The following is a 26,231-nucleotide window of genomic DNA, read 5'->3' on the forward strand; positions in this document are numbered from 1 at the left end:
CCATTCGGCCCTTCGAGCCTGCACCGCCATTCAGTATGATCATGGCTGATCATCCAACTCAGAACCCTGTACCTGCCTTCTCTCCATACCCCCTGATCCCTTTAGCCACGAGGGCCATATCTAACTCCCTCTTAAATATAGCCAATGAACTGACCTCAACTGTTTCCTGTGGCAGAGAATTCCACAGATTCACCACGCTCTGTGTGAAGAAGTTTTTCCTCATCTCGGTCCTAAAAGGCTTCCCCTTTATCCTCAAACTGTGACCCCTCGTTCTGGACTTCCCCAACATCGGGAACAATCTTCTTGCATCTAGCCTGTCCAATCCCTTTAGAATTTTATACGTTTCAGTCAGATCACCCCTCAATCTTCTAAGTTCCGGAGAGTATAAGCCTAGTCTATCCATTCTTTCATCATATGAAAGTCCTGCCATTCCAGGAATCAATCTGGTGAACCTTCTTTGTACTCCCTCTATGGCAAGAATGTCTTTCCTCAGATTAGGGGACCAAAACTGCACACAATACTCCAGGTGTGGTCTCACCAAGGCCTTATACAAGGCCTTATACAGTAGTACCTCCCTACTCCCGTACTCGAATCCTCTTGCCATGAATGCCAGCATACCATTCGCCTTTTTCACCGCCTGCTGTACCTGCATGCCCACTTTCAATGACTGGTGTACAATGACACCCAGGGCTCGTTGCATCTTCCCTTTTCCTAATCGTCCACCATTCAGATAATAATCTGTTTTCCTGTTCTTGCCACCAAAGTGGATAACCTCACATTTATCCACATTAAATTGCATCTGCCATGAATTTGCCCACTCACCTAACCTATCCAAGTCACCCTGCATCCTCTTAGCGTCCTCCTCACAGCTAACACTGCCACCCAGCTTTGTGTCATCCGCAAACTTGGAGATGCTGCATTTAATTCCCTCGTCTTAAGTCATTAATATATATTGTAAACAACTGGGGTCCCAGCACTGAGCCTTGCGGCACCCCACTAGTCACTGCCTGCCATTCTGAAAAGGTCCTGTTTATTCCCATTCTTTGCTTCCTGTCTGCTAACCAATTCTCCACCCACACCAATACCTTACCCCCAATACCGTGTGCTTTAAGTTTGCACACTAATCTCCTGTGTGGGACCTTGTCAAAAGCCCTTTGAAAATCCAAATATACCACATCCACTGGTTCTCCCCTATCCACTCTACTAGTTACATCCTCAAAAAATTCTATGAGATTTGTCAGACATGATTTTCCTTCCACAAATCCATGCTGACTTTGTCCGATGATTTCACCGCTTTCCAAATGTGCTGTTATCACATCTTTGATAACTGACTCCAGCAGTTTCCCCACCACCGATGTCAGGCTTACTGGTCTATAATTCCCCGGTTTCTCTCTCCCTCCTTTTTTAAAATGCGGGGTTACATTAGCCACCCTCCAATCCTCAGGAACTAATCCAGAATCTAAAGAGTTTTGAAAAATTATCATTAATGCATCCACTATTTCTTGGGCTACTTCCTTAAGCACTCTGGGATGCAGACCATCTGGCACTGGGGATTTATCTGATTTAATCCCTTCAATTTACCTAACACCACTTCCCTACTAACATTTATTTCCCTCAGTTCCTCCATCTCACTAGACCCTCGATCCCCTACTATTTCCGGAAGATTATTTATGTCCTCCTTAGTGAGGACAGAACCAAAGTAGTTATTCAATTGATCTGCCATGTCCTTGTTCCCCATGATCAATTCACCTGTTTCTGACTGTAAGGGACCTACATTTGTCTTAACCAATCTTTTTCTTTTCACATATCTATAAAAGCTTTTACAGTCAGTTTTTATGCTCCCTTTCAGCCTTCTCTCATAATCTTTTTTCCCTTTCCTAATTAAGCCCTTTGTCCTCCTCTGCTGGACTCTGAATTTCTCCCAGTCCTCAGGTGAGCCGCTTTTTCTGGCTAATTTGTATGTTTCTTCTTTGGAATTGATACTATCCCTAATTTCCCTTGTCCTGGGTGCACTACCTTCCCTGGTTTATTCTTTTGCCAAACTGGGATGAACAAGTTGTAGTTCATCCATGCGATCTTTAAATGTTTGCCAACCCTTTAAGTATCATTTGCCAGTCTATCTTAGCTAATTCACGTCTCATACATTCAAAGTTACCCTTCTTTAAGTTCAGAACCTTTGTTACTGAATTAACTATATCACTCTCCATCTTAATGAAGAATTCCACCATATTATTGTCACTCTCACCCAAGGGGCCTCGTACGACAAGATTACTAACTAACCCTTCCTCATTGCTCAATACCCAGTCTAGGATGGCCTGCTCTCTAGTTGGTTCCTCGACATGTTGGTTCAGAAAACTATCCCGCATACATTCCAAGAAATCCTCTTCCTCAGCACCCTTACCAATTTGGTTCACCCAATCTATATGTAGATTGAAGTCACCCATTATAACTGCTGCTCCTTTATTGCACGCATTTCTAATTTCCTGTTTAATGCCATCCCCAACCTCACTACTACTGTTAGGTGGTCTGTACGCAACTCCCACCAACGTTTTCTGCCCCTTAGTGTTATGCAGCTCTACCCATATCGATTCCGCATCCTCCCAGCTAATATCCTTCCTTTCTATTGTGTTAATCTCCTCTCTAACCAGCAATGCCACCCCACATCCTTTTCTTTCATGTCTATCCCTCCTGAATATTGAATATGTAGAGTAAGAATATGATATGTGGAAGGAAAGTTTGATCATTGAATTATATAAATTGGGGGAATTACAGATCGAATGCTAAATTGGATGAAAGATTTTTTAAATTGTTGCGAGTAAGGAAATCTACATTAAGCAAACAAATTGTGGAAAATGGAACCCCTCGGGGAGTATTGTTAGTCTATTATTATTTGCTATAATGATAGATATGTTTTCTAATATAAATAGTAGTATTGGAGTTTCATTTTGTGGAAGATGGAGCAATGTAGGAAAGGGATGGGAATGTGGAATGTATAATATGGAAACTTCAATGGGCAATAGATAAGGTGGAAGACTGGGCATTAAAATGGGGATTCAGAGTTTCAGCAGAGAAATCCAAAATAATGTTTTTCGTTTGGAAGAGGATAGAACAACACTTAAAACTAAAAATTAATGGTATGAAATTAGAAAATGTGTATTCTTTTAAATTTTTAGGAATTTGTTTTGATAAGGCTCTCATGGTCAACACATATTAAGGAAATAATAACTAAAAGTGAGAAAGTGCTAAATGTTCTGAGGTGTTTAATAGGAATGAGGGACCTGATATGAAATCCTTGAAAGACTATAGCAGGTACTGTCAAACCAACCAGACATAGTAATACTGGACAAGGAACAGAAGAAAGCAATAGTAACATATGTGGCATCCCAAATTATAGTAACATCGGGAAGAAAGAATATGAGAAGCTGGAGAAATACCAGAACTTGAAAAAGCAGATAACAAGGATGTGGAAGGTTCAAGCCAGAGTAATCCCAGTGGTGATAGGAGCATTTGGAGCTGAGACACCAGGATCATATACGTACAAAGTACAGTATATATGATCTATAGTGGATCATGGAAGTATGGTATATGGTTCAGAATCGCACAGTATCCTCAAAAAACTGGATGTAATTTTAAGGTTAATAAGGACAACAGCAGTGGTGGCAATGCAGGTGGAGTTGGGACAGACACCTCTGGAACTGAAAATACACAGCTTGTGTTAACATATTGAGTAAACCTCCAAGGACCTGGAGAAAATCATTCAACCAAACAGCTTTTAGATAGATGCTGGGAAAAGGAAAGAAAGGTAATCAGAAGTTTTTCATTGACTATTGAAGGAAAAGTAGAAAGGACAGGAATTAGAAATAAGGTAGTGAATGCCACAGTGCCTTTTCCTGGGGTGCTTCGGTGCCTTTGTGAAGCACCAGAGGTGGATCTTAAATCATTCAAAAGTAGACAGAAAAATTAAGTAAGTGATTTAAAATCAATATATGGTCAAATGTTATGTAGATAATAAGTATTATAGATATTTACAAGTGTACACAGATGCTTCAAAATGGTAATAGTAGATGAGGGTTAGGATTGGTAGTGCCTGATTTTAACATGAAAAAGCAGGTGAGGATAAATGATGATTTCTCAGTGGATACGGGTAAAATGACAACTGGACTATTTGCTTTGCAGTGGGTGGAGGAAGTGTGACCAATGAGAGTTGTAATATTGTCAGATTCAAGCACAACAATCAGGAGTCTAAACGATTTACATTCAGAGGCAAGACCAAACATTATGTGTGAGATAACACAAGCCTCATTTAGACTTAAAATGATGGGACGCTGTGTATGCTTTATGTGGATCCCAGCACATGTTAGTATTAGAGGGAATAGGGGGTAAATTAGCAAAGGGGCAACTAGTCGTGGACATTTGAATAAATTACACAGTAAAGGAGAAATGGAAAGTATTATTAAAAGTGATTTTTTTTTAAATGTGGAGGAAACAATGAACGAAGAGAGAACAGGAAGGCATCCTTACAATATCCAGAAAGAAGAGGGACGGTCGAGGAATGCAGGAGAGAGCAGGTGTGAAGAGGTGATATAACATCGAGATTGATGGTTAAATAGTACATTGTTTTTAATGAAGAAACTCAATAATGCGAGGTGTGAGTATTGTAATCAACAAGAAACGGTTGAACATGTACGGGTGAGATGTTCAAGATATAATTAAGAGGTGGTTGATTTCAAAGTTATCACGGAATAAAATACAATTGAACATTAACAGCATTCTGCAGAAAGGATCACCAGATTATTGTTTCAAATATGCAGTACAGCTCCTGAAGAATACAGGACTTTTTCATAGAATTTTATAAGTACATACTCTACCCCACCCTCCAGTTCAGAGGTGGTGGTAATGCACCTCAGAACTGTTGCCTCTTGAAGAAGAAGGAGTATATTCGGTGACTGGGAACGCCACTCTTCCCTCAGAGACGGCGATGCAGCACACAGAGCGAACCGCGCCAGCCCGCCGACCCCAGCATAGCACCGCGCTTGCGTGGGAAACCACAAGTTCTCGCGAGACGTTGGGCGTATGTGTCCGCGCGGAGCGGAAGCGCCGCCTCTTTTTTGACGGTGGCTGAAGGACGTGGTGTTGCTGGTTCGACATGAAGGTGAGCCAGCGGTGCCGGGTTGCCAGCAGTCGCTCCCATACTCGTGTCTCTCCGTGTCACATCATCTCTATAGGCGGCAGAGATACTGAGCCGGGCATCAGCGTCCGCCGTGGCTCGGATGGCGGTGGATTGAGATGCTGCGGCCGGTGGAGAGGGAGGAACTGCGAGGCCTCGGGCCTTGGTTGACTCGGTCTGAGAAAGCAGCGTTACGGCAGCGGGCAGGGGCGGCCAGGTCCGGGACTCAGCTCAACCCAGCACCGGCTGCAGCGTTGTATGAGTGGGCCGTTGGCTTTGGTGGTGTTGGCAGTGGCAAGGAATAGTCTTGCCCGTAGACACGTCTGGAAGTGTGGTGACCAGTGCTGTAGTCAGTACCTTTAGCTGTGGCCTAACCAGTGATTCACACAGTTAACTGTAGCTTTCCTATCTTGCATTGAATGCACTACCAATAAAGGAGTATGTCTTTTTCGCCACATTTAGGGATTGTTGGACTTCAGTAGTCTCTAAGTACTGAATGTAATGCAGAGGATGCCGGTTAACTGGAGCTCTTCGGGACCAGTACCTTTTGGCCCAACTAGCAGAAGTTACATGGCAGCATTTAAAGGGTATTAAAAAAAGACTACCGCTTAACTGAGTAACAATTTATGTATTTAAATGAAATAGAGGACAAATTTAAACGCTACCAATGCCTCTGAAATGCTATAAAACGGTGCATCAGTTATCCAAATTAGTTCAGATGCCTAGTGCAAGTAATGTCATACAATTCTTTAAACAATTGCCTTCAAGTATTCATTTTCATTGTGATATTCAAGATACCTTCAAGTTATTCATAATTCCAAACTTAAAGTAGTGAAATCGTTTCATTTTCCCTTCCGGACATTTCTGGCATCTCCAAACCTGAATGCTTGAAACCAGGGTGGGCTAAACAGTTCTGAACTGTTTTGCTGCTTGCTTCGATCAGTGACAAAAGCCCCTTGAGTTTTGAACACAAACACACGCAACTGGTGCTAGTTAGAAACTGTTCGGTAACAGTCTCCTGTCCCAATTAAGTGGTGTAGTGTCCCAAATAAATAAACGGAATCCCTGCTATTTTCTATGTTTGTCCCTGTTAACTAATGGCTGAATTAACTGAAATTCACTGGTATTTGTGTATCATCTTCAAATTAATGGTTCTCCCAAAGTGCGCTTAAATAAGATTGAGTTTCTCTGCATCTTAGCAATTGATTCGTATCATTGTCTTGTGGCTATCCTTTACACCAATTTTTTGAGTCACATGCAAAGTTACAATCTGTTCATTTCTAAAGACAAGCAGGAAATGGCCCAGTACTGATCTATTAGTGCAACATTATCCCACATTTCCAACACTAAAGCAACCCTCTATGATCATCTATTACCTTTATTCCTATTAATCAATTTTGGGTCCAATTTGCCAACTTGCTTTGGATGCCATGGGCTCTGACGTACTGAACCAGTTTCCCATGTGGGGCCCTTTCCTGGACCGTATTGGGGTTCATGTATGTGGTAGCTGCACTGTTCGCGTTAGAAATTTCAGTGGTTGATTTGAATGGATTGCACTGAGCAAATCCACACTGAGTATGTTTTCCATGACTTCTCTGGCATTCCTAGGATTGTAACTGGTTAATTTATCCCTGTAGCCTTTCTTGAGCAGAGGAGGTGGAATGTTGATTACTTGCACAGACTAAAGTGGCACTATGTTTTCTTTCTGCAGTTAAACATTTCTTTCCCAGCCACTGGCTGTCAGAAACTGATCGAAGTGGATGATGAGCGTAAACTGCGTACCTTTTATGAGAAGCGTATGGCTACTGAGGTTGCTGCTGACTGCTTGGGGGATGAGTGGAAGGTGAGTCTGAGTAATGTGTTTGCATCCATCAACTGCCAAAGCATCTTGTGATGTCTTAAATTCAGAGTGTCCTAACATTTTGCTTTCAAGATGGCACTGAGCTGCAGCCTCAGTTTTGGTTGTTTTTTTTTGTCATGGGGTTTTAGGGAAAGGAATGGGAAGTTTAGGATTTAGGACATGAGTGAGGGGAAATTAGAGGACAGGCTGGACTCGTAAGTCTCAACTCTGCATTTGAAAGCCAGTGACATGGGCACCCGCTGGCTGGGCCGCGATGTCCAGCCGGATGTCAGACCGGGAGACCAGTGGCAAACGGCTACTGGGGTGGATGAACCCCCAATGTCTGCATTTCTGAATTCACTGGAGGCTGAAGAAGACTGTCTGTTCTGGGGTTAGAGGACTGAGTATGTACTGTATATATGTGGGTGAGAGGGAGGAAAGGGGCTTGTTCTGTATTGTTCTGCCAAACGTGTGCATGCGACGACACTGGAATATGTGGTGACACTTGCAGGCTGCCCCAGCACACCTCTGCTTAGTTGGTTGTTGACGCAAATGCTGCATTTCACATTATAAATAACCTTGGAAGCCAGTTGCTTGCAAGATCAAAATCTATGACAGATATAGGCGCTGCTGTTATTTAGCACCTAGCTTTCAGGAAAGGTGTGGGTGTGTTGGTTTTGTGTTTCTAGGTGACACCTATGGTATTGCAATCCATGTAAGATAATAGTTGTGCACATCATGTTGTTATAAATTTATTTTGCTTATGTGATTCACATAATGGGACCGTTTTAGACTTTATTTGTGGAATGGCATAGCTTCAGTGAGAAGATATTATTGATTATAACTCTTCCCATACCCATGCAGTGCCTTCCAGCTTACACATCAAATTAGATTTTGAGTCAAAATTTGTCTTACATCATGTCTTTTGGTACTGCATTGTCAGGAGAAATTTATGGTTACAATCTCCATTCAATTTATGGAATACAGTCTCCATTCTGGTCTTCGGTTGCAATGTAAAACTTCTTATGACAATATACTTCACAACAGTTGGAAAGAAGTTCTCTGGTTATTATCACATTACTGTGTGGGCTGTTTCAGCGCATTTTGGGCTACACTTCAAAACCAAAAATATGGCTCTTCAGAATAGTAATTGTTTTATTTAAATACTGTGACGACTCCTATGAGGCACAAGAGTGATAGAGTATTCTGCATTCACTTGATTGAGTATACCCCTCCAACACTTGAAGCTCAACATAATCCAGGACAAAGCAGCTTTCTTGATTGTCATCACGTCCACCATTCCAAATGTACATTTTCTCCTCCACTGGCTACAGTGCATCTAGAAGTTACTCATCTGGGGTACTTTGACAGTGCCTCCCTAATTTCCCCCTCTGCCACCTTGTGGTCCCCTCCACACCATGCAGTGTGCTGGTCTGAAAATGTATTGCTGTTGCTTGCTGGTCCAAATCCTGGAATTCTGCCCAACCTTCAACGAAAATAATGAAGTGGTTCAAAAAGATTGCTGTCCACCAAATACACAGTGCCAGTAGAAAGTATTCACCCCCAAGAAGCTTTTGTTGTTTTACAACATTGAATCACAGTGGATTTAATTTGGTTTTTTGTCACTGATCAACATAAAAAAACCTTTCATGTTAAACTAGAAACTAATCTCTGCAAAGTGATCTAACTTAATTACGAAGATAAAACACAAAATAATTGATTGCATAAGTATTCACCCCCTTCAAGTCAGTATTTAGTAGATGCACCTTACAGCAATTACAGCCTTGAGTCTGTGTGGTTAAGTCTCCATTGCCTTTGCACATCTGGACACTGCCATTTTCCCCCAGTTTTCTTTACAAAACTGCTAAAGCTCTGTCAGATTGCATGGGGCCCATGAGTGAACAGCCCTTTTCAAGTCAAGCCACAAATTCTCAGTTTGTTTTTGGTCAGGACTCTGACTTGGCCACTCCAGGACATAGTCATAGTCATACTTTATTGATCCCGAGGGAAATTGGTTTTCGTTACAGTTGCACCATAAATAATTAAATAGTAATATGTAAATTATGCCAGGAAATAAGTCCAGGACCAACCTATTGGCTCAGGGTGTCTGACCCTCCAAGGGTCACATTAACTTTGTTGCCATTCCTGTGTAGCTTTGGCTTTATGCTTGAGGTTATTGTCTTGCTGGAAAACAAATCTCCCAAGTTGCAGTTCTCTTGCATCAGGTTTTCCTCCATGATTCCCCTGTATTTTGCTGCATTTGTTTTACCCTCTACCTTCACAAGCTTTCCAGGGCCAGCTGCTGTGATGCAGCCACCACCATGCTTCATGGTAAAGATGGTATGTTTTTGATGTGCGGTGTTTGGCTTACGCCAAACATAGCATTTAGTCTGATGGCCAAAAACCTCAATTTTGGTTTCATCAGACCATAGAGCCTTCCTGTTCACTTTGGAGTCTCCTATGTGCCTTCTGGCAAACTAGTCCAAGATTTGATGAATTTTTTGTCAACAGTGGCTTTCTCTTTGCCACTCTCCCATAAAGCTGCAACTGGTGAAACACCCGGGCAGCAGTTATATGTGCAGTCTCTCCCATCTCAGCCACTGATGCTTGTAACTCCTCCGGGGTTGTAATGGGTCTCTTGGTGTCCTCCCTCACCAGTCCCCTTCTTGCATGGTTGCTCAATTTTTAAGGACGGCCTGCTGTGCCATATTCTTTCCATTTCTTGATGATTATCCTAACTGTACTCCAAAGGATACTCACAAATGAGGAAATCCTCAGATGCTGGATGCTCCAGCATTTTGTGTTTGTTCCAAGAGATATGCAGTGACTTGGAAATTTTCTTGTATCCATCTCCTGATTTGTGCTTTTCAGTAACCCTTTTGCGGAGTTGTTTGATGTTGCTCTTGTCTTCGTGGTGTAGGTTTTGCCAGGATACTGACTCACCAACAATAGACCTTCCAGATAAAAGTGCATTTTTATCACAATCTATTGAAGCACCTTGACAGCACCAGTGATGATTTGGTGTATCATATTAAAGGGGGTGAATACATATGAAATCAATTATTTTGTGTTTTATATTTGTAATTAATTTAGACAACTTTGTGGTTATCTGTTTTCACTTCAACAGGAAAAGTAGTGTCAAAAAAAAGCCAAATTAAATCCACTGTGGTTCAATGTTGTAAAACATTAAAACATGAAAACTTCTGAGGGAATGAATAGTTTTTACAGGCACTGCAACTGCTGAGTTTGCTGGTAATACTGGGATGCTAACTACTTTCCTCCTCCCATTTTGTACATTCTTTTCACAGGGGTATGTTGTGCGGATAAGCGGTGGCAACGATAAGCAGGGTTTCCCCATGAAACAAGGTATCTTAACTAATGGCCGTGTGCGTCTGCTACTGAGCAAGGGCCATTCCTGCTATCGCCCCAGGAGGACTGGTGAGCGAAAACGCAAATCTGTCCGTGGATGCATTGTTGATGCCAATCTCAGTGTCCTGAATTTGGTTATCATTAAGAAAGGTGAGTGAATTTTGCATTCTACTAGCAATTGAAGAGAACCCTTCTAATTGTAAATGTTAAATTTGCCACTTTATTCTGAGGAACTGCTGTAATTTCATTGCAATAAAATAGCTCAACAATTTATTGTGTTCTCTAATGAGCAGTGAATGTCATATTTATCTGTTATTGTCCAGGGAAAAAAGTGGTAAGCGTGCATGCAGCACAGTAACCGTACAGGCTCTGGAGTCAAGTTTGATTACCAACTTCAGAGTTACGGAAAGGGGGTGGGATCACCAAGGCAAAAGGGAGAAGTCAGCTGAAGAACTCGCGTATTTTGGGTAGTGAGGTGGTTCACTTGTACTGTATTGACTGATTACTGATAAAGTATGATGGCTTTAAGGATTGGAGTGGTGAGAGTTACTGATCTCAGAAATATTATCATGCAGGACTCTTCATGAAAAGCATCTCTATTAGGGCACTTTCAATGCTTGTGCATTGCCTGTCTTGTTCTGGGAAATTAGGTTGGTGCTCTTCTGCCAGACCCTTTCTTCCCTTCAATCTTTCCCTCTCCAGACCACAGCCTATTTCAGGTTTTGATCTTCAGTCCATGACTATGTTTCTCTTGAGCACCGATCAATACATTATGTAGCATAGAGTATGCAAAACAGAAACACCTGCTGGCCATATACTGCAAGGCACTTACAGACTGGTGGCTTTTTCAGTAGGGCTGACTGTAAATTGATGCTGGAAGTAAGAAAATAGCTCTTGGCATTAATGTGTCCTGTGTTTGAACGCTACTTTAAAAGTACATTAGTATGTACATGATTCAGGTTTTGTCAATTATATGGTTTAGTTTGGTTATTGCTGAGAGCTTGAATGAATAATCTGCCTGGTTCTCAGCTTCAGATTCATGGTTTATGAAAACATAGCCGTGGTCACACTGTTGTTTTGATGATATTTATTTGACTATGGCAACGCCTACACCCACTGGTCATAGTGAGAATGGATATTTCCAGAACAATTTTTGAGGGGAGTTGAGCAAAACTCAAAACACAGCAGTGGATTACATTTGGGCTTAAATAATTTTGTTGATGCTACACGTTATACAGGAGTGTTTGACAGAACAATTTAGTATTTTTTTCTGAATAGGTGAGAAGGATATCCCTGGGCTAACAGACAATACAGTACCCCGTCGTCTTGGGCCCAAAAGGGCTAGTAAAATCCGCAAGCTGTTCAACCTGTCTAAGGAGGATGATGTGCGCCAGTACGTTGTACGGAGACCTCTGACCAAGGAAGGTAAGTTCATTTTCCCAGAGCTTTGCATAGAAGCAGCCTTGGCAAAAGTGATGTGCTCTGATCACTGGTAAGCTAACTCCTTGTTTTTATCCATGTCAAAAATGGCAAGCGGCGTGTCCTCCAATTTCACATGCATATTGTGGCCTACCTTTTTGGTATTGATGCTGGCAGGCTCAGCAAAGGTAATTCCATTGACCATCAAATAAAATTGGTTAAGCACTCGAATCTGCCCTAAAGTTGATTTTTCAACTGTCCATTGCATTCGGTGCCTTTGTCTGTAAAATGTCAAGTGCCACGTGGATGCTAATGGTCATTGCCCATGCTTCACTGTCATCTTTCTCCCCCCCCCCCGCCAACTATAATCTGTGTTCCTTTCGTCTCATGCTAAACCTAACCACTTGCAGATTTCATGCATAATTGGTATTGAGCTGAGGCCTAATGACATTTGCTCCATCAGAGGCTAATTATCTCAGTCTCCTGACATTGCTCTTGCTTTGGCTGTTTTTGCTGCTGAAACTTCTGTCTTTATTATGTTGTGAGAATTCTGGTGCTCTTCTGCTTGCTTTCAGTCTCCTGTCCTAAACAGAGATTAACCAAAGCCTTTAGCTTCCCAGTCTACCAGCATCTCAAGTTTTAAAATTTATCAGTTTTGTTTTGTGCTTCTGAAGTCTTGTCCCCTCCTTTCCATAACCCTATATGATACAGACCTCTGCGTAGAACAGTGGTCTAGGAATAATGGTGCATAGTTCCCTGAAATTGGAATCTCATGTGGATAGGGTGGTGAAGAAAGCTTTTGGTATGCTGGCCTTTATAAATCAGAGCATTGAGTATAGGAGTTGGGATGTAATGTTGAAATTGTATAAGGCATTGGTAAGGCCAAATTTGGAGTATTGTGTACAGTTCTGGTCACCAATTTACAGGAAAGTTGTCAATAAAATTGTGAGAGTACAGAGGAGATTTACTAGAATATTGCCTGGGTTTCGTCTCCTAAGTTACAGAGAAAGGTTGAACAAGTTGGGTCTTTATTCTTTGGAGCTTAGAAGGTTGAGGGGGGACTTGATAGGTATTTAAAATTATGAGGGGGATAGATAGAGTTGACGTGGATAGGCTTTTTCCATTGAGAGTGGGGGAGATTCAAATGACATGAGTTGCGAGTTAAAGGGCAAAAGTTTAGGGGTAAAATGAGGGGGAACTTTACTCAGACCGTGGTAGCTGTGTGGAACAAGCTTCAGCAGAAGTGGTTGAGGCAGGTTCGATGCTGTCAGTTAAAGTTAAATTGGATAGATATATGGACAGGAGAGGAATGGAGGGTTATGGGCTGAATGCAGGTTGGTGGGACTAGGTGAGAGTAGAAGTTTGGCACGGACTAGAAGGGCCGAGATGGCCTGTTCCGTGCTGTAATTGTTAATATGGTTATATGTTTTATATGGTCTGTATTTCGTGGTCTCTTGGCTTTCCCCAATTTTAATCATTCCACTAGTGGCAACCCTAAAGTTTTGAATTCCCTTTGCCCCTTTCTTCTAAGGCACTACTGAATTACCAGCTGTTTTGCCATTCCTTGATATATCTTCAGTAGATTTTTATGGAAGTTGTTTGACAATAATTCTGTGCTGTATAGTGGAACATTTCATCATTATTTGTAGCTTAATAAAATAATATCCAGAAAACCCTATTTAAAGCATTGTTGTGCTTTTTTGATGTCCTGTGGACCAATTGCTTTTTAGATTAAAGGTCTGTATAATTATGGTGGACTGGGCATTCATAATATATGCCACTCTAGAGGATGGAGAAGCAGATTTACTAGAACTTAATGACATTCATGCTTTAAAAAAGTTTGAATTCTGTTAAAATTTTCTTTTTGTAGTTATCTTGTGTTCTGTCTTTAATTTCCAGGTAAAAAACCTAGAACTAAAGCTCCTAAGATTCAGCGCTTGGTAACTCCTCGGGTTCTGCAGCACAAACGTAGACGCATTGCCCTGAAGAAACATCGTACCCAGAAGAACAAGGAGGCTGCAGCAGAATATGCCAAACTTCTGGCCAAGAGAATGAAGGTTGGTTGAATTTTTTTTTGAATTGCTTGGTTTTCTGCATCTTGCTAGTTCATGTCCCAATTTGTCAATGTATGAGAACTCAGCTAATATTGCTATTTGGACCTAAGTTAATTGTGTTTAGGCTGGGATTCTCCAAAGCATGACCTTGAATAGAATCTTGCAGACAAACTGTATCCCTGTATGTTTATCATTTAAAACTAAAACTGCAAGCATGGCAAACCTAAAAGATAAACAGAAAATTATTAGGTTTAGTCAGCCATCGTCCATGCAAGATAAATAAGCAATTAACATTTGGAGCTATTATTTTTCATTATCTAAAGCATCTAATCGTGCCTGTCATTAGTTTCTCTCTCCCCCCCCCCCCCCCCCAATTTATCATCTTTGTATGGCCTCTGGCATATTCTACTTGGCCAGTGAAATGACAGGATTGTAGTTTCAAGTGCAACTGCAACGTTTGGTCTTCGGGCCTGTGTTCAAGACAATAATTTAAAATATGTCTAGCCCACTCCCTAAGTCTGCCTACATATATATCAGCCCAGCTCTGTATCCAATCAATAACCTATGACAGCATTCTACACTAACCACAATTTTACAGAGGTGGAAAATTAAACTTAAAGGCAGAATAGGGGATTCTTGACAGTCTGGTGGAACAGAGGGATCTTGGGGTCCATGTCTGTAGTTTTTTCCCTCAAAGTTGCCCCACAAATTGATAAAAGTTGTTAAAGCATATTTTGGATCAGCCATTGTTGAGTGGACAGTATTAAGAGTGGTCCGACTTGAGCTGGAACTTGTTCAAGAAGTTGGAGGTTTAACAACTACAGGCAGGATGGTAGTTTAGGCAGTAGAATGCTCCTCCTGTGAGATGAGGGATTTCAGCATACCCAGCGGTCTCCCTGGTGACTACATGTACAGGAAGTGTGCCCAACATCAGCTCCTGACTGACATAAAGTCAAGGAGCTGGAGCTGGATGCCCTCAGGGCCATCTGGGAGGCTGAAAACTGGACTCAAAAGAGCAAGCTTCAGGTAGTAGATGGGGGACCACCAGGAAAATTACAGGGATTAAACAGTCAGTGTAGGGTTCTGCTGTGGCCATTTCCCTCAGCAACAAGTATACATACCCATTTGGATAATGCTGGGTGGTGGGGTGGGGGCATATCAGGGCACCACAACAGCAGCCAGGTCAGTGGCACTTTGGCAGGCTCTAAGGCTCAGCAAGGAAGAATAAAGGCAGATATAGCAGATTCTGTGGCTGCAAAAGAGAAGATAGGATGATGTGCTGCCTCCCATGTGATAGAGTCCAGGGTGTCTAGATAAGGTAGATGATTTTTAACGCAGTTAGAGATTGTCGGGTGTGATGTTGTGGACATCAGTGGGTCCTGATTGAAAGATCACCACTGGGAGCTGAACATCCATATATATATATAGTGTTGAAAGGACAGGCAGTGGGCAGAGGGATAGTGTGACTGGTTAAAATCAACTGTGAAACCAAATACTTAGAGGTGACATCAGATAAGATAGGGAATCTTTGTGGTAGAGTTAAGAAACTGCAAAGGTAAAGATGCCCTGATGGGAGTTATATACAGGTCCCCAAACGGTATCCAAGATGTGCGATATAAATTCCAACAGGAAACAGATCTGTAGTGAGGGCAATGTTATGATAGTCATGGGGGATTTCCATTATGCAGGTAGATTGGGAAAATCAGGTTGGTGCCAGATTCCAAGAGAGGGAATTTGTAGAATGCTTATGTGATTACTTTTTAGCAAAATTTGTGGTAATTCTGGATTGGGTATTGTGTAATGAACCAGATTTGATTAGGGAGCTTGAGGTAAAAGAACACTTGGGAGGCAGTGATCATTGTGATACAGCTCACTCTGCATTTTGAGAAGATAAAAGTTTTACAGTGGAATAAAGGGAATTACAGGCATGAGAGGGAAACTGGCCAAAGTTGCTTGGAAGGGGACACTAGCGGGATTGACAGCAGTGGCTGGAGTTTCTGCTTGGAAGATGTAGGATAAATATATCCCAAAGGTGAGGTATCATAAAGGGCAGATGAGGCAACAGTGGCTGATAGAAAAGTCAAAGACAGCATAAAAGCAAAAGAGAGATCATAAAATATAGCATAAAAAAATAGTGGAAAGTTACAGGATTGGGAAGCTTTTAAAAACCAACAAAACCATAAGGAGAGAAAAGATGAAATATGAAGGTAAACTTGCCAATAATATCAAAGAGGATGCTGAAAGCTTCAGAGACGTGAGTAAAAGAGAAGCGAGGGTAGCTATTGAACTGCTGGAAAATGATGGTGGACAGGTAGTAATGGGGACAAAGAATGGAGGGCGAACTTGGGTATTTTGTGTCAGTCTTCACTGTGGAAGGCTCTAGCAGTATTGCAGAAGTTTGAGAGGGGGTAGAAGTGTGTAGTTGCTATTACCAAGAAGAAGGTAGTTGGGAAGCTGGTCACCTGGACCAGATGGTGACACCCCAGGGTCCTGAAAGAGGAAGGTGAAGAGATTGTGGAGGCATTAGTAATGATCTTTCAAGAACCATTTGATTCTGGAAAGGTTCTGGAAGACTGGAAAATTGTACATTTCACTCCACTCTTCAAGAAGTGTGGAAGGCAGAAGAAAAGGAATTAGTCTGATTTCAGTGGTTGAGAAGGTGTAGGGGTCCATTAATAGGGAAGTGGTTTCAGGTGTTTAAGAGAAGATGGGCTGATTGTCAGGCACCACAGTTGGAATAAAAGAGGCCTGTTCTGTTTGGCTGCCAGTGACTGCTGGTATTCCCTGGGGATCAGCTTTGGGACAGCTTTTTGTGTAGAATGGATGAAAAGTGGAGGGTTTGTGGGAGGAAAGCAATATTTTCAGCCAAAGGGTGTTGTATCTTTCTGTTTTAAATCCTCTTTGAGTTGTGTTTGATCCAGGATTGGTCATCCTATTTAGTATGGCATTCTTTGGATTTATTTTGATTACTACATATTTAGGGCGAGGGGCAACAGTGATTATTAAAGGGTCGTATGGGTTATGGAATGTTGTCAATAATTAATCTTTAATTTTGTTGCAGGAGGCTAAGGAGAAACGTCAGGAGCAGATTGCAAAGAGACGACGTCTTTCTTCGCTCAGGGCCTCAACGTCAAAATCTGAATCTAGCCAAAAGTAAAAATGCTGGCTGGATTGACAAATTAAAAAGATTTTGTTGAAGCTTGCTTAGTGTCTTTTTGTTCAAAACTTCGATTTCAACGAATGGTATCAGGTTCAACAGTGTTCTTGTGGGTATTGGTCACTACAAAGGCATTACTTTCCATTTATCGATCTTGGTGGAGGGAGCATCTAATGTTTCATGAAAACATGGGAGTACAGTTGGGGCTTTTTTTTTCGTCTCTTGTTCAGCCATGTTTCTGTCTAATCCTTTTGAGTTTCACATACTGAATGTCTCTGCAATTCCTTTTTTAAATTACGTATGCAGCCATTGGATTAAAGATTCCAGGTCCCGATATAAGTTTTCAAACAAAGATAACAGGTCATAGAAAAGTACAGTACAGAAACAGGCCCATCTAGTCAATGCCAAAGCTATTTAAACTGCCTACTCCCATTGACTTGCACTGGGACTATAGCCCTCCATACCCCTACTATCCATGTACCTATCCAAACATCGCAATCGAGCTCACATGCAACATTTGCACTAGCAGCTCATTCCACACACTGTAGTTTTTCCTCATGTTCCCCTTAAACTTCTCACCTTTAACCCTATGACCACTGGTTGCTGTCCCACCCAACCCAGTGTTAAGCCTGCTTGTATTTACCCTATCTATACCCCCTCATAATTTTGTATACCTTTATCAAAAGTCCTAACATTCAAACTCAGGTCTTCCAGGTCAGGCAACATCCTTGTAAATCTTCTCTACTCTTTCAACCTTATTTACATCTTTCCTGCAGAAAGGTGACCAAAACTGCACACAATACTCCAACTTAGTCCTCACTAATATCTTATACAACTTCAACATAACATCCCATCTCCTGTTCTCAATACTTTGATTTATGAAGTCCAATATACCAAATGCTTTCTTTACAACTCTATCTACCTGTGATGCCTCTTTCAATGAATTATGGACGTATATTCCCAAATCCCCTTCTGCTGCTGTTCACTGTGTAAGACATACTCTGGTTGGTTCTACTGAAGTGCAGCACCTCATAATTCTCTGCATTAAATGGAATCTGCCATTTTTCCAGCTGATCCAGATCACTCTGCAAGCCACAATAGCCTCCTCGCTGTCCACTACACCCCCAATCTCATGAGTTGGGCAGTCCACGACAGGGAGTGTGTCAGAACTACTTTAAACAGGACGGTTTTAAAAGCAGTTCTGTGGTAATTTGCGAAAAGGAGCCTTGACAAGTGACCAATCGGCTTTTGGGATTGATTAGCAAGAGTAAATGAAAAAAGGCAGGTATGGGAAAGCAGAGACCCTCTGTCTCTGACGACTACAAATGCGAGAAGTGCATTCAGCTGCAGTTTCTAACAATCCACATTAAGGAGTTGGAGCTGGAACTGGATGATTCGGGAGGCTGAGCAGGTGATAGGACAATTAAAGAGGTAGTTAAACCCAAGGAGCAGGACAGGAAACTGGGTGGCTGGAACGGGAAAGGGGTTAAGGAACCAATGCAGAGTACCCGTGTGGCCACCCCCTTGACAACAGGTACCCATCACTGGATACTGTTGGGGGGCTGACCTAACAGAAAAGGCAGTGGTCAGGTTTCTGGCACCGAGTCGGCCTCTGACTCAGAAGGGAGAAGAGGTACGCTGTGACAATAGGGGATTTGTTAGTTTGGGGAATGGGCAGAAGGTTCTGTGGAAGGTAAGGAAATTCCCAAGTGGTATGTTACCCCCGAGTGCCATGGTCCGGGCTACCTCAGATGATTCTTGATTTTTGGATCATTGGGCTCTCTTCTAGGGAAGGTGAGACCTGTACAGAAGAGACAGTTTGCACCTGAACTAGAGGGGGATTAATATCCTAACCCGGGAAGGTCTGTTAATGCTGCACGGTGGGGTTTAAACTAGAGCTGCAGGGGATGGGAACCAGAGTGCCAGAACAATTGGTGGAGAGGTTATGGAGACAGATGTTGGCGAGACCTCTAGGTTAGGATTCGAAAGGTTGAGCATGGTGTGACTAGTGTCCTGAGCTGTGTATGTTTCAATGCAAAAATTACAGGCAAGGCTGGTGAGAGTGCTGAAGATGGAGCTGGTTTACAACAGAGGCAATGTGTAGTGAGGAGAGGCTGTTAAGGCGAAATTGCAGCCAACAGGATGAGTTACAACGGAAAAGGGCAAACAGGACTGACGGTGTTATATCTGAGTGTGCGCAGTATACGGAATAAGGCCGATGATCTTGCAGCACAGTTGCAGATTGGCTGGATGACGTGCACATTACTGGATCATGGCTGATAGATTAACGCTTGGAGCTCAGGGTCCAAGGATGCACATTGTATTGAAAGGAAAGCGGGGTGGGGGGGCGACATTTCTCGATTGGTAAGAATGAAATCATAGGTAATTATAAAGAGGTGAAAAAGGGTATTGAATCATTGTGGATAGAGCTAAGAAAAAGCAAGTGTAAAAAGACCCTGATGGGAGTTGTATACAGACCCCCAAGCAGTAGTAAAGATGTGGTCTACAAATTATAAAAGGAGATAGAAAATACATGCCTAAACGACAGTGTTACAATAGTCATGGGGGGGGTGGGTTTCAATATGCAGATAGATTGGGAAAATCAGGTTAGTGCTGGATTACAGGAGGAGGTATTGCTAGAATGCTGGAGAGATGGCTGTTTAGAGCAGCTCATAGTTGAGCCCACTAGGGGATCAGTCGCTCTAGACTGGGTGTTGTTCAATGAACCAGAATTGATCAGAGACCTTAGGAGGCGATGATCATAATATGATCTAATACATCTTGAAATTTGAGAAGGAGAAGCTAAAGTCAGATATCAGCATTGCAGTGGAGTAAGGGGAATTACAGGGGCATGAGAGAGAAGTTGGCCAGAACGATAGAGTAGCAATGGCTGGAATTTCGGGAAGCAATTTGTAAGGCACAGGATGTACACATCCCAAAGAGGAAGTATTCTAAAGGAAAGATGACACAAATGTGGCTAACGAGAAGTCAAAGCCAGGATAAAAGCAAAAAAGAGGGCATATAATAAAACAAAGATTAGTGGGAAGATAGAAGACTGGAAGGCTTTTATCCATGCAAAAATCTTCCCTGCAATACCATAAGTTGTAACACTGTAACTAAAAAGTTCAATAAAGATGGAATATAGAAGTAAGCTGACCGATAATATTAAAAGAAGATACCGAAAGTTTCTTTAGGTACATAAAGTGTAAAGAGGCAACAGCGAATGTCAGACTGCTGGAAAAGGATGCTGAAGAGGTAGTAATTTGACAAGGAAATGGCGGACGAACTGAATAAGTATTTTACATCAGTCTGCAGTGTGGAAGACACTAGCAGTATGGTGGAAGTTCAGGTGACAGGGGTCATGAAGTTACCAGAGAGAAGGTTCTTGGGAAACTGAAATGTCTGAAGGTAGATAAGTCACTTGGACCAGATGGTATAATCTGGTCCTGAAAGAAGTGACTGAAGAGATCACTAGATTTTGGAATGGTTCCAGAAGACTGGAAAATTGTAAATGTCAGTCCACTCCTCAAGAAAGAAGAGGGGTAGAAGAAAGGAAACTATAGGCCAGTTAGTGTTTGGGAAGATGTTGGAGTCGTTTATTAAGTATGAGGTCTCGGTGTACTTGGAGGCACATGATAAAATAGGCATGTCAGCATGCTTTTCTCAAGGGAAGATCTTGCCTGACAAATCTGTTGGAGAAAGCAGAATCTCCCAGTGGCCACACATTTTAATTCCACATCCCATTCCCATTCTGACATGTCTATCCACGGCCTCCTCTACTGTAAAGATGAAGCCACACTCAGGTTGGAGGAACAACACCTTATATTCCGTCTGGGTAGCCTCCAATCTGATGGCATGAACATTGACTTCTCAAACTTCCGCTAATGCCCCACCTCCCCATCGTGCCCCATCCGTTATTTACTTATATACACACACTCTTTCTTTCTTTCTCTCTCTCTCCTTTTTCTCCCTCTGTCCCTCTGACTATACCCCTTGCCCATCCTCTGGGTTTTCCCCCCTCCCCCTTTTCCTTCTCCCTGGGCCTCCTGTCCCATGATCCTCTCGTATCCCTTTTGCCAATCACCTGTCCAGCTCTTGGCTCCATCCCTCCCCCTCTTGTCTTCTCCTATCATTTTGGATCTCCCCCTCCCCCTCCCACTTTCAAATCTCTTACTAACTATTCCTTCAGTTAGTCCTGACGAAGGGTCTCGGCCTGAAACGTCGACTGTACCTCTTCCTAGAGATGCTGCCTGGCCTGCATTCACCAGCAACTTTGATGTGTGTTGCTTGGATGATGTAATTGATGGCTTTGTTGCAAAGTTTGCAAAAGATATTAAGATAGGTGGAGAGGCAGGTAATTTTGAGGAAGTAGAGAGGCTATAGAAAGACTTAGAATGGGCAAGGAAATGGCAGGTGGAATATAGTGTCAGGAAGTGTATAGTCATGCACTTTGGAGAAGAAACAAAAAGGAGAAAATACAAAAATTGAGGTGGAATGGGACTGTTAATTTGCAGGTTGAGTCTGTGGTGAGGAAGGCAAATGTGATGTTAGCATTCATTTTGAGAGGACTGGAATATAAAAGCAAGGATGTAATGTTGAGTCTTTATTAGGCACTGATGAAGCCTTGCTTGGAGTACTCTGAGTAGTCTTGAGTCCCTAATCTTACAAAGGGTGTGCTGACACTGGAGAGGATTCAAAAGAGGTTCACAAAAATGATCCCAGGATTGAATGGCTTGTCATATGAAGAGCATTTGATAGCTCTGGACCTATATTCACCAGAATTCAGAAGTATAAGGGGTGATCTCATTGAAACATATCAAATGGTGAAAGGCCTTGACAAAGTGGATGTGGAGAAGATGTTTCCTGTGGTGGGAGAGCCTAAGACCAGAGGACAGTCTCAGAAGAGGTGCCCTTTTAGAACTAGGATGAGGAGGAATTTCTTTAAACAGAGGGTGGCAAATCTGTGGAATTCTTTGCCACAGCTGTGGAGGACAAGTCTTTATATATATTTAAGGCAGAGGCTGATAGATTCTTGATTGGTCGGGATATGAATAGATACAGGGAGAAGGCAGGAGATTGGGGCTGAGAAGAAACTTTGATCAGGCATGATGAAAGGGAGGAGCAGACTCAATGGGCCAAATAGTCTAATTCTGCTCCTATATCTTATGGTCTTATGAAGTTGATGCCTCTTTGCCTCATTTTTACAGACTGCATCCATCTCCTGAGTAAATACAGATGCAAATAATTCATTTAAGATCTCCACCATCTGTTTTGGCTCCACACATATATTACCATTCTGATCTTCCAGAGGACCAATTTTGTCCCTTCCAACCCTTGTGCTTTTTTTCCTTCTCAGCCCAACTCCCCAGCCTTTCCCCATAACCTGTGATGCCATGGCCAATCGAGAACCTATCAACCTCTGCCTTAAATACACCCAACAACCTGGCCTCCACAGCTCCCTGTGGTAATAAATTCCAAAAACTGACCACCCTCTGGCTAAAGAAATTTCTCCACATCTGTTTTAAATGGATGCCTCTCTGTCCTGAGGTTGTGCCCTCCTGTTCTAGACTCCTCCAATATGGGCAACATCCTTTCCACATCTACTGTCTAGGCCTTTCAATATTCAGAAGGTTTCAGTGGACCCCCACACCTCATCCTTGTAAATTCCAGTGAGTACAGACCCAGAGCTGTCAAATGTTCCTTGCAAGGTAACCCCTTTCATTCCTAGAATCATCCTTATGATCCTCCTCTGAACCCTCTCCAATGCCAGCACATCTTTTCTTAGATGAGGAGCCCAGAACTGTTTACAATACTCAAGGTGAGGCCTCACTGGTGCCTTATAAAGCCTCAGCATCACATCCCTTCTCTTGTATTCTAGACTGCTTGAAATTAATGCTAACATGGCATTTTCCTTCCTCACCACCAACTCTACCTGCAAGTTAACCTTTAGGGTGTTCTGCACAAGGACTCCCAAGTCCCTTTGCATCTCAGATTTTTGGATTTTCTCCCCATTTAGAAAATAGTTTGCACATTTATTTCTTCGACCAGAATGCATGACCATGCATTTTCCAACATTGTATTTCATTTGCCACTTTTTTGCCCATTCTCCTAATCTGTCTAAGCCCTTTTGCAGCCTACCTGTTTCCGCAACACTACCTGCCCCAATCTTCGTATCATCTGTGAACTTGGCAACAAAGCCATCTATTCCATCATCTAAATCATTTATATACAGCATATAAAGTCCCAGCACCATCCCCTATGAAACACCACTCATAACTGGCAGCCAACCAGAAAAGGATCCTTTTATTCCCACTCACTGCTTCCAACCAATCAGCCAATGCTCTAACCATACCAGTAACTTCCCTGTAATACCATAGGCTCTTAAATTGGTAAATAGCCTCATGCATTGCACCTTGTCAAAAGCCTTCTGAAACTCCAAATATACAACATCCACTGCATCCTCTTTTTTCTATCCTACTTGTAATCTCCTCAAAGAATTTCAATAGGTTTGTCAAGCAAGATCTTCCCCTCAAGGAAATCACGCTGACTTTGCCCTGTGTCAACAAGTATTCTATAACCTCATCTTTAGCAATTGACTCCAACATCTTCCCAACCAGAGGTCAGGCTAACTGGTCTATAATTTCCTTTCTGCTGCCTTCTTCCTTTCTTAGTGGAGTGACATTTGCAATTTCCCAGTCCTCTGGCAACATGCCAGAATCCAATGATTTTTGAAAGATCATTACTAATGCCTCCACAATCTCTAATGCTACCTCTTTCAGAACCCTAGGGTGCAGCTCATCTGGTCCTGGTGACCTATGTGCCCTTGGGCCTTTCAGCTTTTTGAGCACCTTCTTCCTTGCAATAGTAACTCCACTCATTTCTCATCCCTCACACCCTTCAACATCTGGCACACTGCTAGTGTCTTCCACAGTGAAGTCTGATGCAAAATACTCATTTAGTTCATCTACCATCTCCTTGTCTCCTATTATTATTTCTCCTGCCTCATTTTCTAGCGATCCTATATCCACTCTCATCTCCCTTTTATTGTTTTAAATACTTGAAAAAGCTTTTCCTATCCACCTTGATATTTTGCTAGCTTGCTTTCATATTTCATCTTTTCCCTCCTAATGCTTCCTTTAGTTGCTCTCTGTAGGCTTTTTAAAGCTTCCCAATCCTCTATCTTCCCACGAATTTTTGCTTTGTTGTATGCCCTCTTTTGCTTTTACATTAGCTTTGACTTTCCTTGCCAGCCACGGTTGTACTATTTTGCTATTGACTATTTCTTTGTTTTTGGAATACATCTATCATGCACCTTCCTTGTTTTTCTCAGAAACTCACACCATTTCTGCTCTGCTGTCGTCCCTGCCAGCAGCCCCTTCCAATTTACTTTGGCCGACTCCTCTCTTGTATCACTGTAATCTCATTTACACCACTGAAATACTGCTACTTTTTCCCTATCAAATTCCAGATGTGATCACTGCCTCCCAAGGGCTCTTTTACCTTAAACTCCCTAATTACCTCAAGTTCATTACATAACACACAATCTAATTTAGCTGATCCCCCAGAATTTAGAATTTATTTAAATCTTAAATCCATCCCACAATATGAGGGAGTGAAGTTATGACTCTATTGCAATGTACAGACATGTGAATTTATAAGTCTAATGGCTTGTAGAAAGAAGCTGTCCCATAGCCTGTTGGTCCTGGCTTTAATGCTGTGGTACCGTTTGCCAGACAGAAGCAGCTGAAACAGTTTATGGTTGGGGGTGACTGGTGGCCTACAAAGTCATTGGGGACTTCTTCCTGCACCTGCTGCCATAAATATCCTCAATGGAGGGAAGTTCACATCCACAGATATGCTGGGCTGTCCATCGATCAAGGTTGGTGCAGTTCCCATACCAGGCAGTGATATAGCCAGTCAGTATTCTCTCAATGGTGCCCCTGTAGAAGGTCTTGAGGACTTGGGGGCCCATGCCGTAGTAGGTTCAATGACAAACTGCTCTAAAAAGCCATCTTGTAGGCATTCAACAAACTCACTCTCGAGATCCACTACCCAGCTGATTTTCCCAATTGACCTGCTTGTCGAAATCTCTCATGACTATCATAACATTGCCCTTCTAAGCAACACACATAAAAGTTGCTGGTGAACGCAGCAGGTCAGGCAGCATCTCTAGGAAGAGGTACAGTCGACGTTTTGGGCCGAGACCCTTCGTCAGGACTAACTGAAAGAAGAGCTCGTAAGAGATTTGAAAGTGGGAGGGGCAGGGGGAGATCCAAAATGATAGGAGAAGACAGGAGGTGGAAGGGATGGAGCTAAGAGCTGGAAAGTTGATTGGCAAAGGGGATATGAAAGGATCATGGGACGGGAGGCCTAGGGAGAAAGAAAGGGGCAGGGGGGAATCCCAGAGGATGGGCAAGGAGTATAGTGAGAGGGACGGAGGGAGAAAAAAAGAGAGGAAAAAATATATATAATAATAATAAATAAATAACAGATGGGGTACGAAGGGGAGGTGGGGCATTATCAGAAGTTAGAGAGGTCAATATTCATGCCATCAGGTTGGAGGCTATATATTTATTTTTTTTCTCTTTTTGCTGCCTGGCCTGCTGCGCTCACCAGCAACTTTTATGTGTGTTGCTTGAAATTCCAGCATCTGCAGATTTCCTCGTGATTGCCCTTTCGATCCACCTTTTTTATTTCCCATTGTAATCTGTGGTCCACATCCGAGCTACTGTTTGGAGACCTGTATATAACTGCCATCAGGGTCCTTTTACCCTTGCAGTTTTGTAACTCAATTCACAAGGGTTCAACATCTTGGTTGATGCTCTTTTGTCTCACTGCTATGGATTTTGTGTCCATCTCCTGAGTAAACACAGATGCAAAAAAAAATTAACATCTCCGCCATCTCTTTTGGCTCCACACATGGATTACCATTCTGATCTTTCACAGGATTAATTTTGTACCTTGCTATCCTTTTACTTTAAACATCTCTGTAGAATCCCTTAGGATTCTTCTTCACCCTGTCTGCTAGGGCAACTTAATTCCTGCTTTCTTTAATGTTCTCTTGCATTTCTTATACTCTGACAAGCATCTCATTTGTTCCTACTTGCTGATACCTGTTATGCAGCTCCTTTCTTTCCTCTAAGCAGGACCTCTATAGTGTTCTCATGCTGTGTGTTGAACCTCTGACTAAACACCAAGTTAAACCGGAGCCAATGAAGACAGAGT

At 42.4% G+C, this 26,231-nt stretch overlaps 1 protein-coding gene across 1 annotated transcript; it reads left to right on the forward strand.

Annotated features, from left to right (window-relative positions):
• Positions 1–5,057: 5,057 nt before the first annotated feature.
• On the forward strand, positions 5,058–17,047 carry rps6 (ribosomal protein S6). The gene is made up of 6 exons (XM_063069023.1): positions 5,058–5,152; positions 6,879–7,010; positions 10,316–10,526; positions 11,655–11,801; positions 13,695–13,852; positions 16,911–17,047. The coding sequence occupies exons 1-6, from the start codon at positions 5,147–5,149 to the stop codon at positions 17,004–17,006; spliced, it is 750 nt and encodes a 249-aa protein (XP_062925093.1). The 5' UTR covers positions 5,058–5,146; the 3' UTR covers positions 17,007–17,047.
• Positions 17,048–26,231: the final 9,184 nt, after the last annotated feature.

This window comes from Mobula hypostoma, chromosome 16 (genome assembly GCF_963921235.1).
Source record: "Mobula hypostoma chromosome 16, sMobHyp1.1, whole genome shotgun sequence".
NCBI lineage: Eukaryota > Metazoa > Chordata > Chondrichthyes > Myliobatiformes > Myliobatidae > Mobula > Mobula hypostoma.

What these genes read in the sequence shown, in the direction of transcription:
- rps6 (XM_063069023.1), top strand. An exon ending in GAGACCTCTGACCAAGGAAG is followed by an intron (nt 11,802 to 13,694) that starts GTAAGTTCATTT and finishes TTTAATTTCCAG; the next exon opens with GTAAAAAACCTAGAACTAAA. An exon ending in TTCTGGCCAAGAGAATGAAG is followed by an intron (nt 13,853 to 16,910) that starts GTTGGTTGAATT and finishes ATTTTGTTGCAG; the next exon opens with GAGGCTAAGGAGAAACGTCA.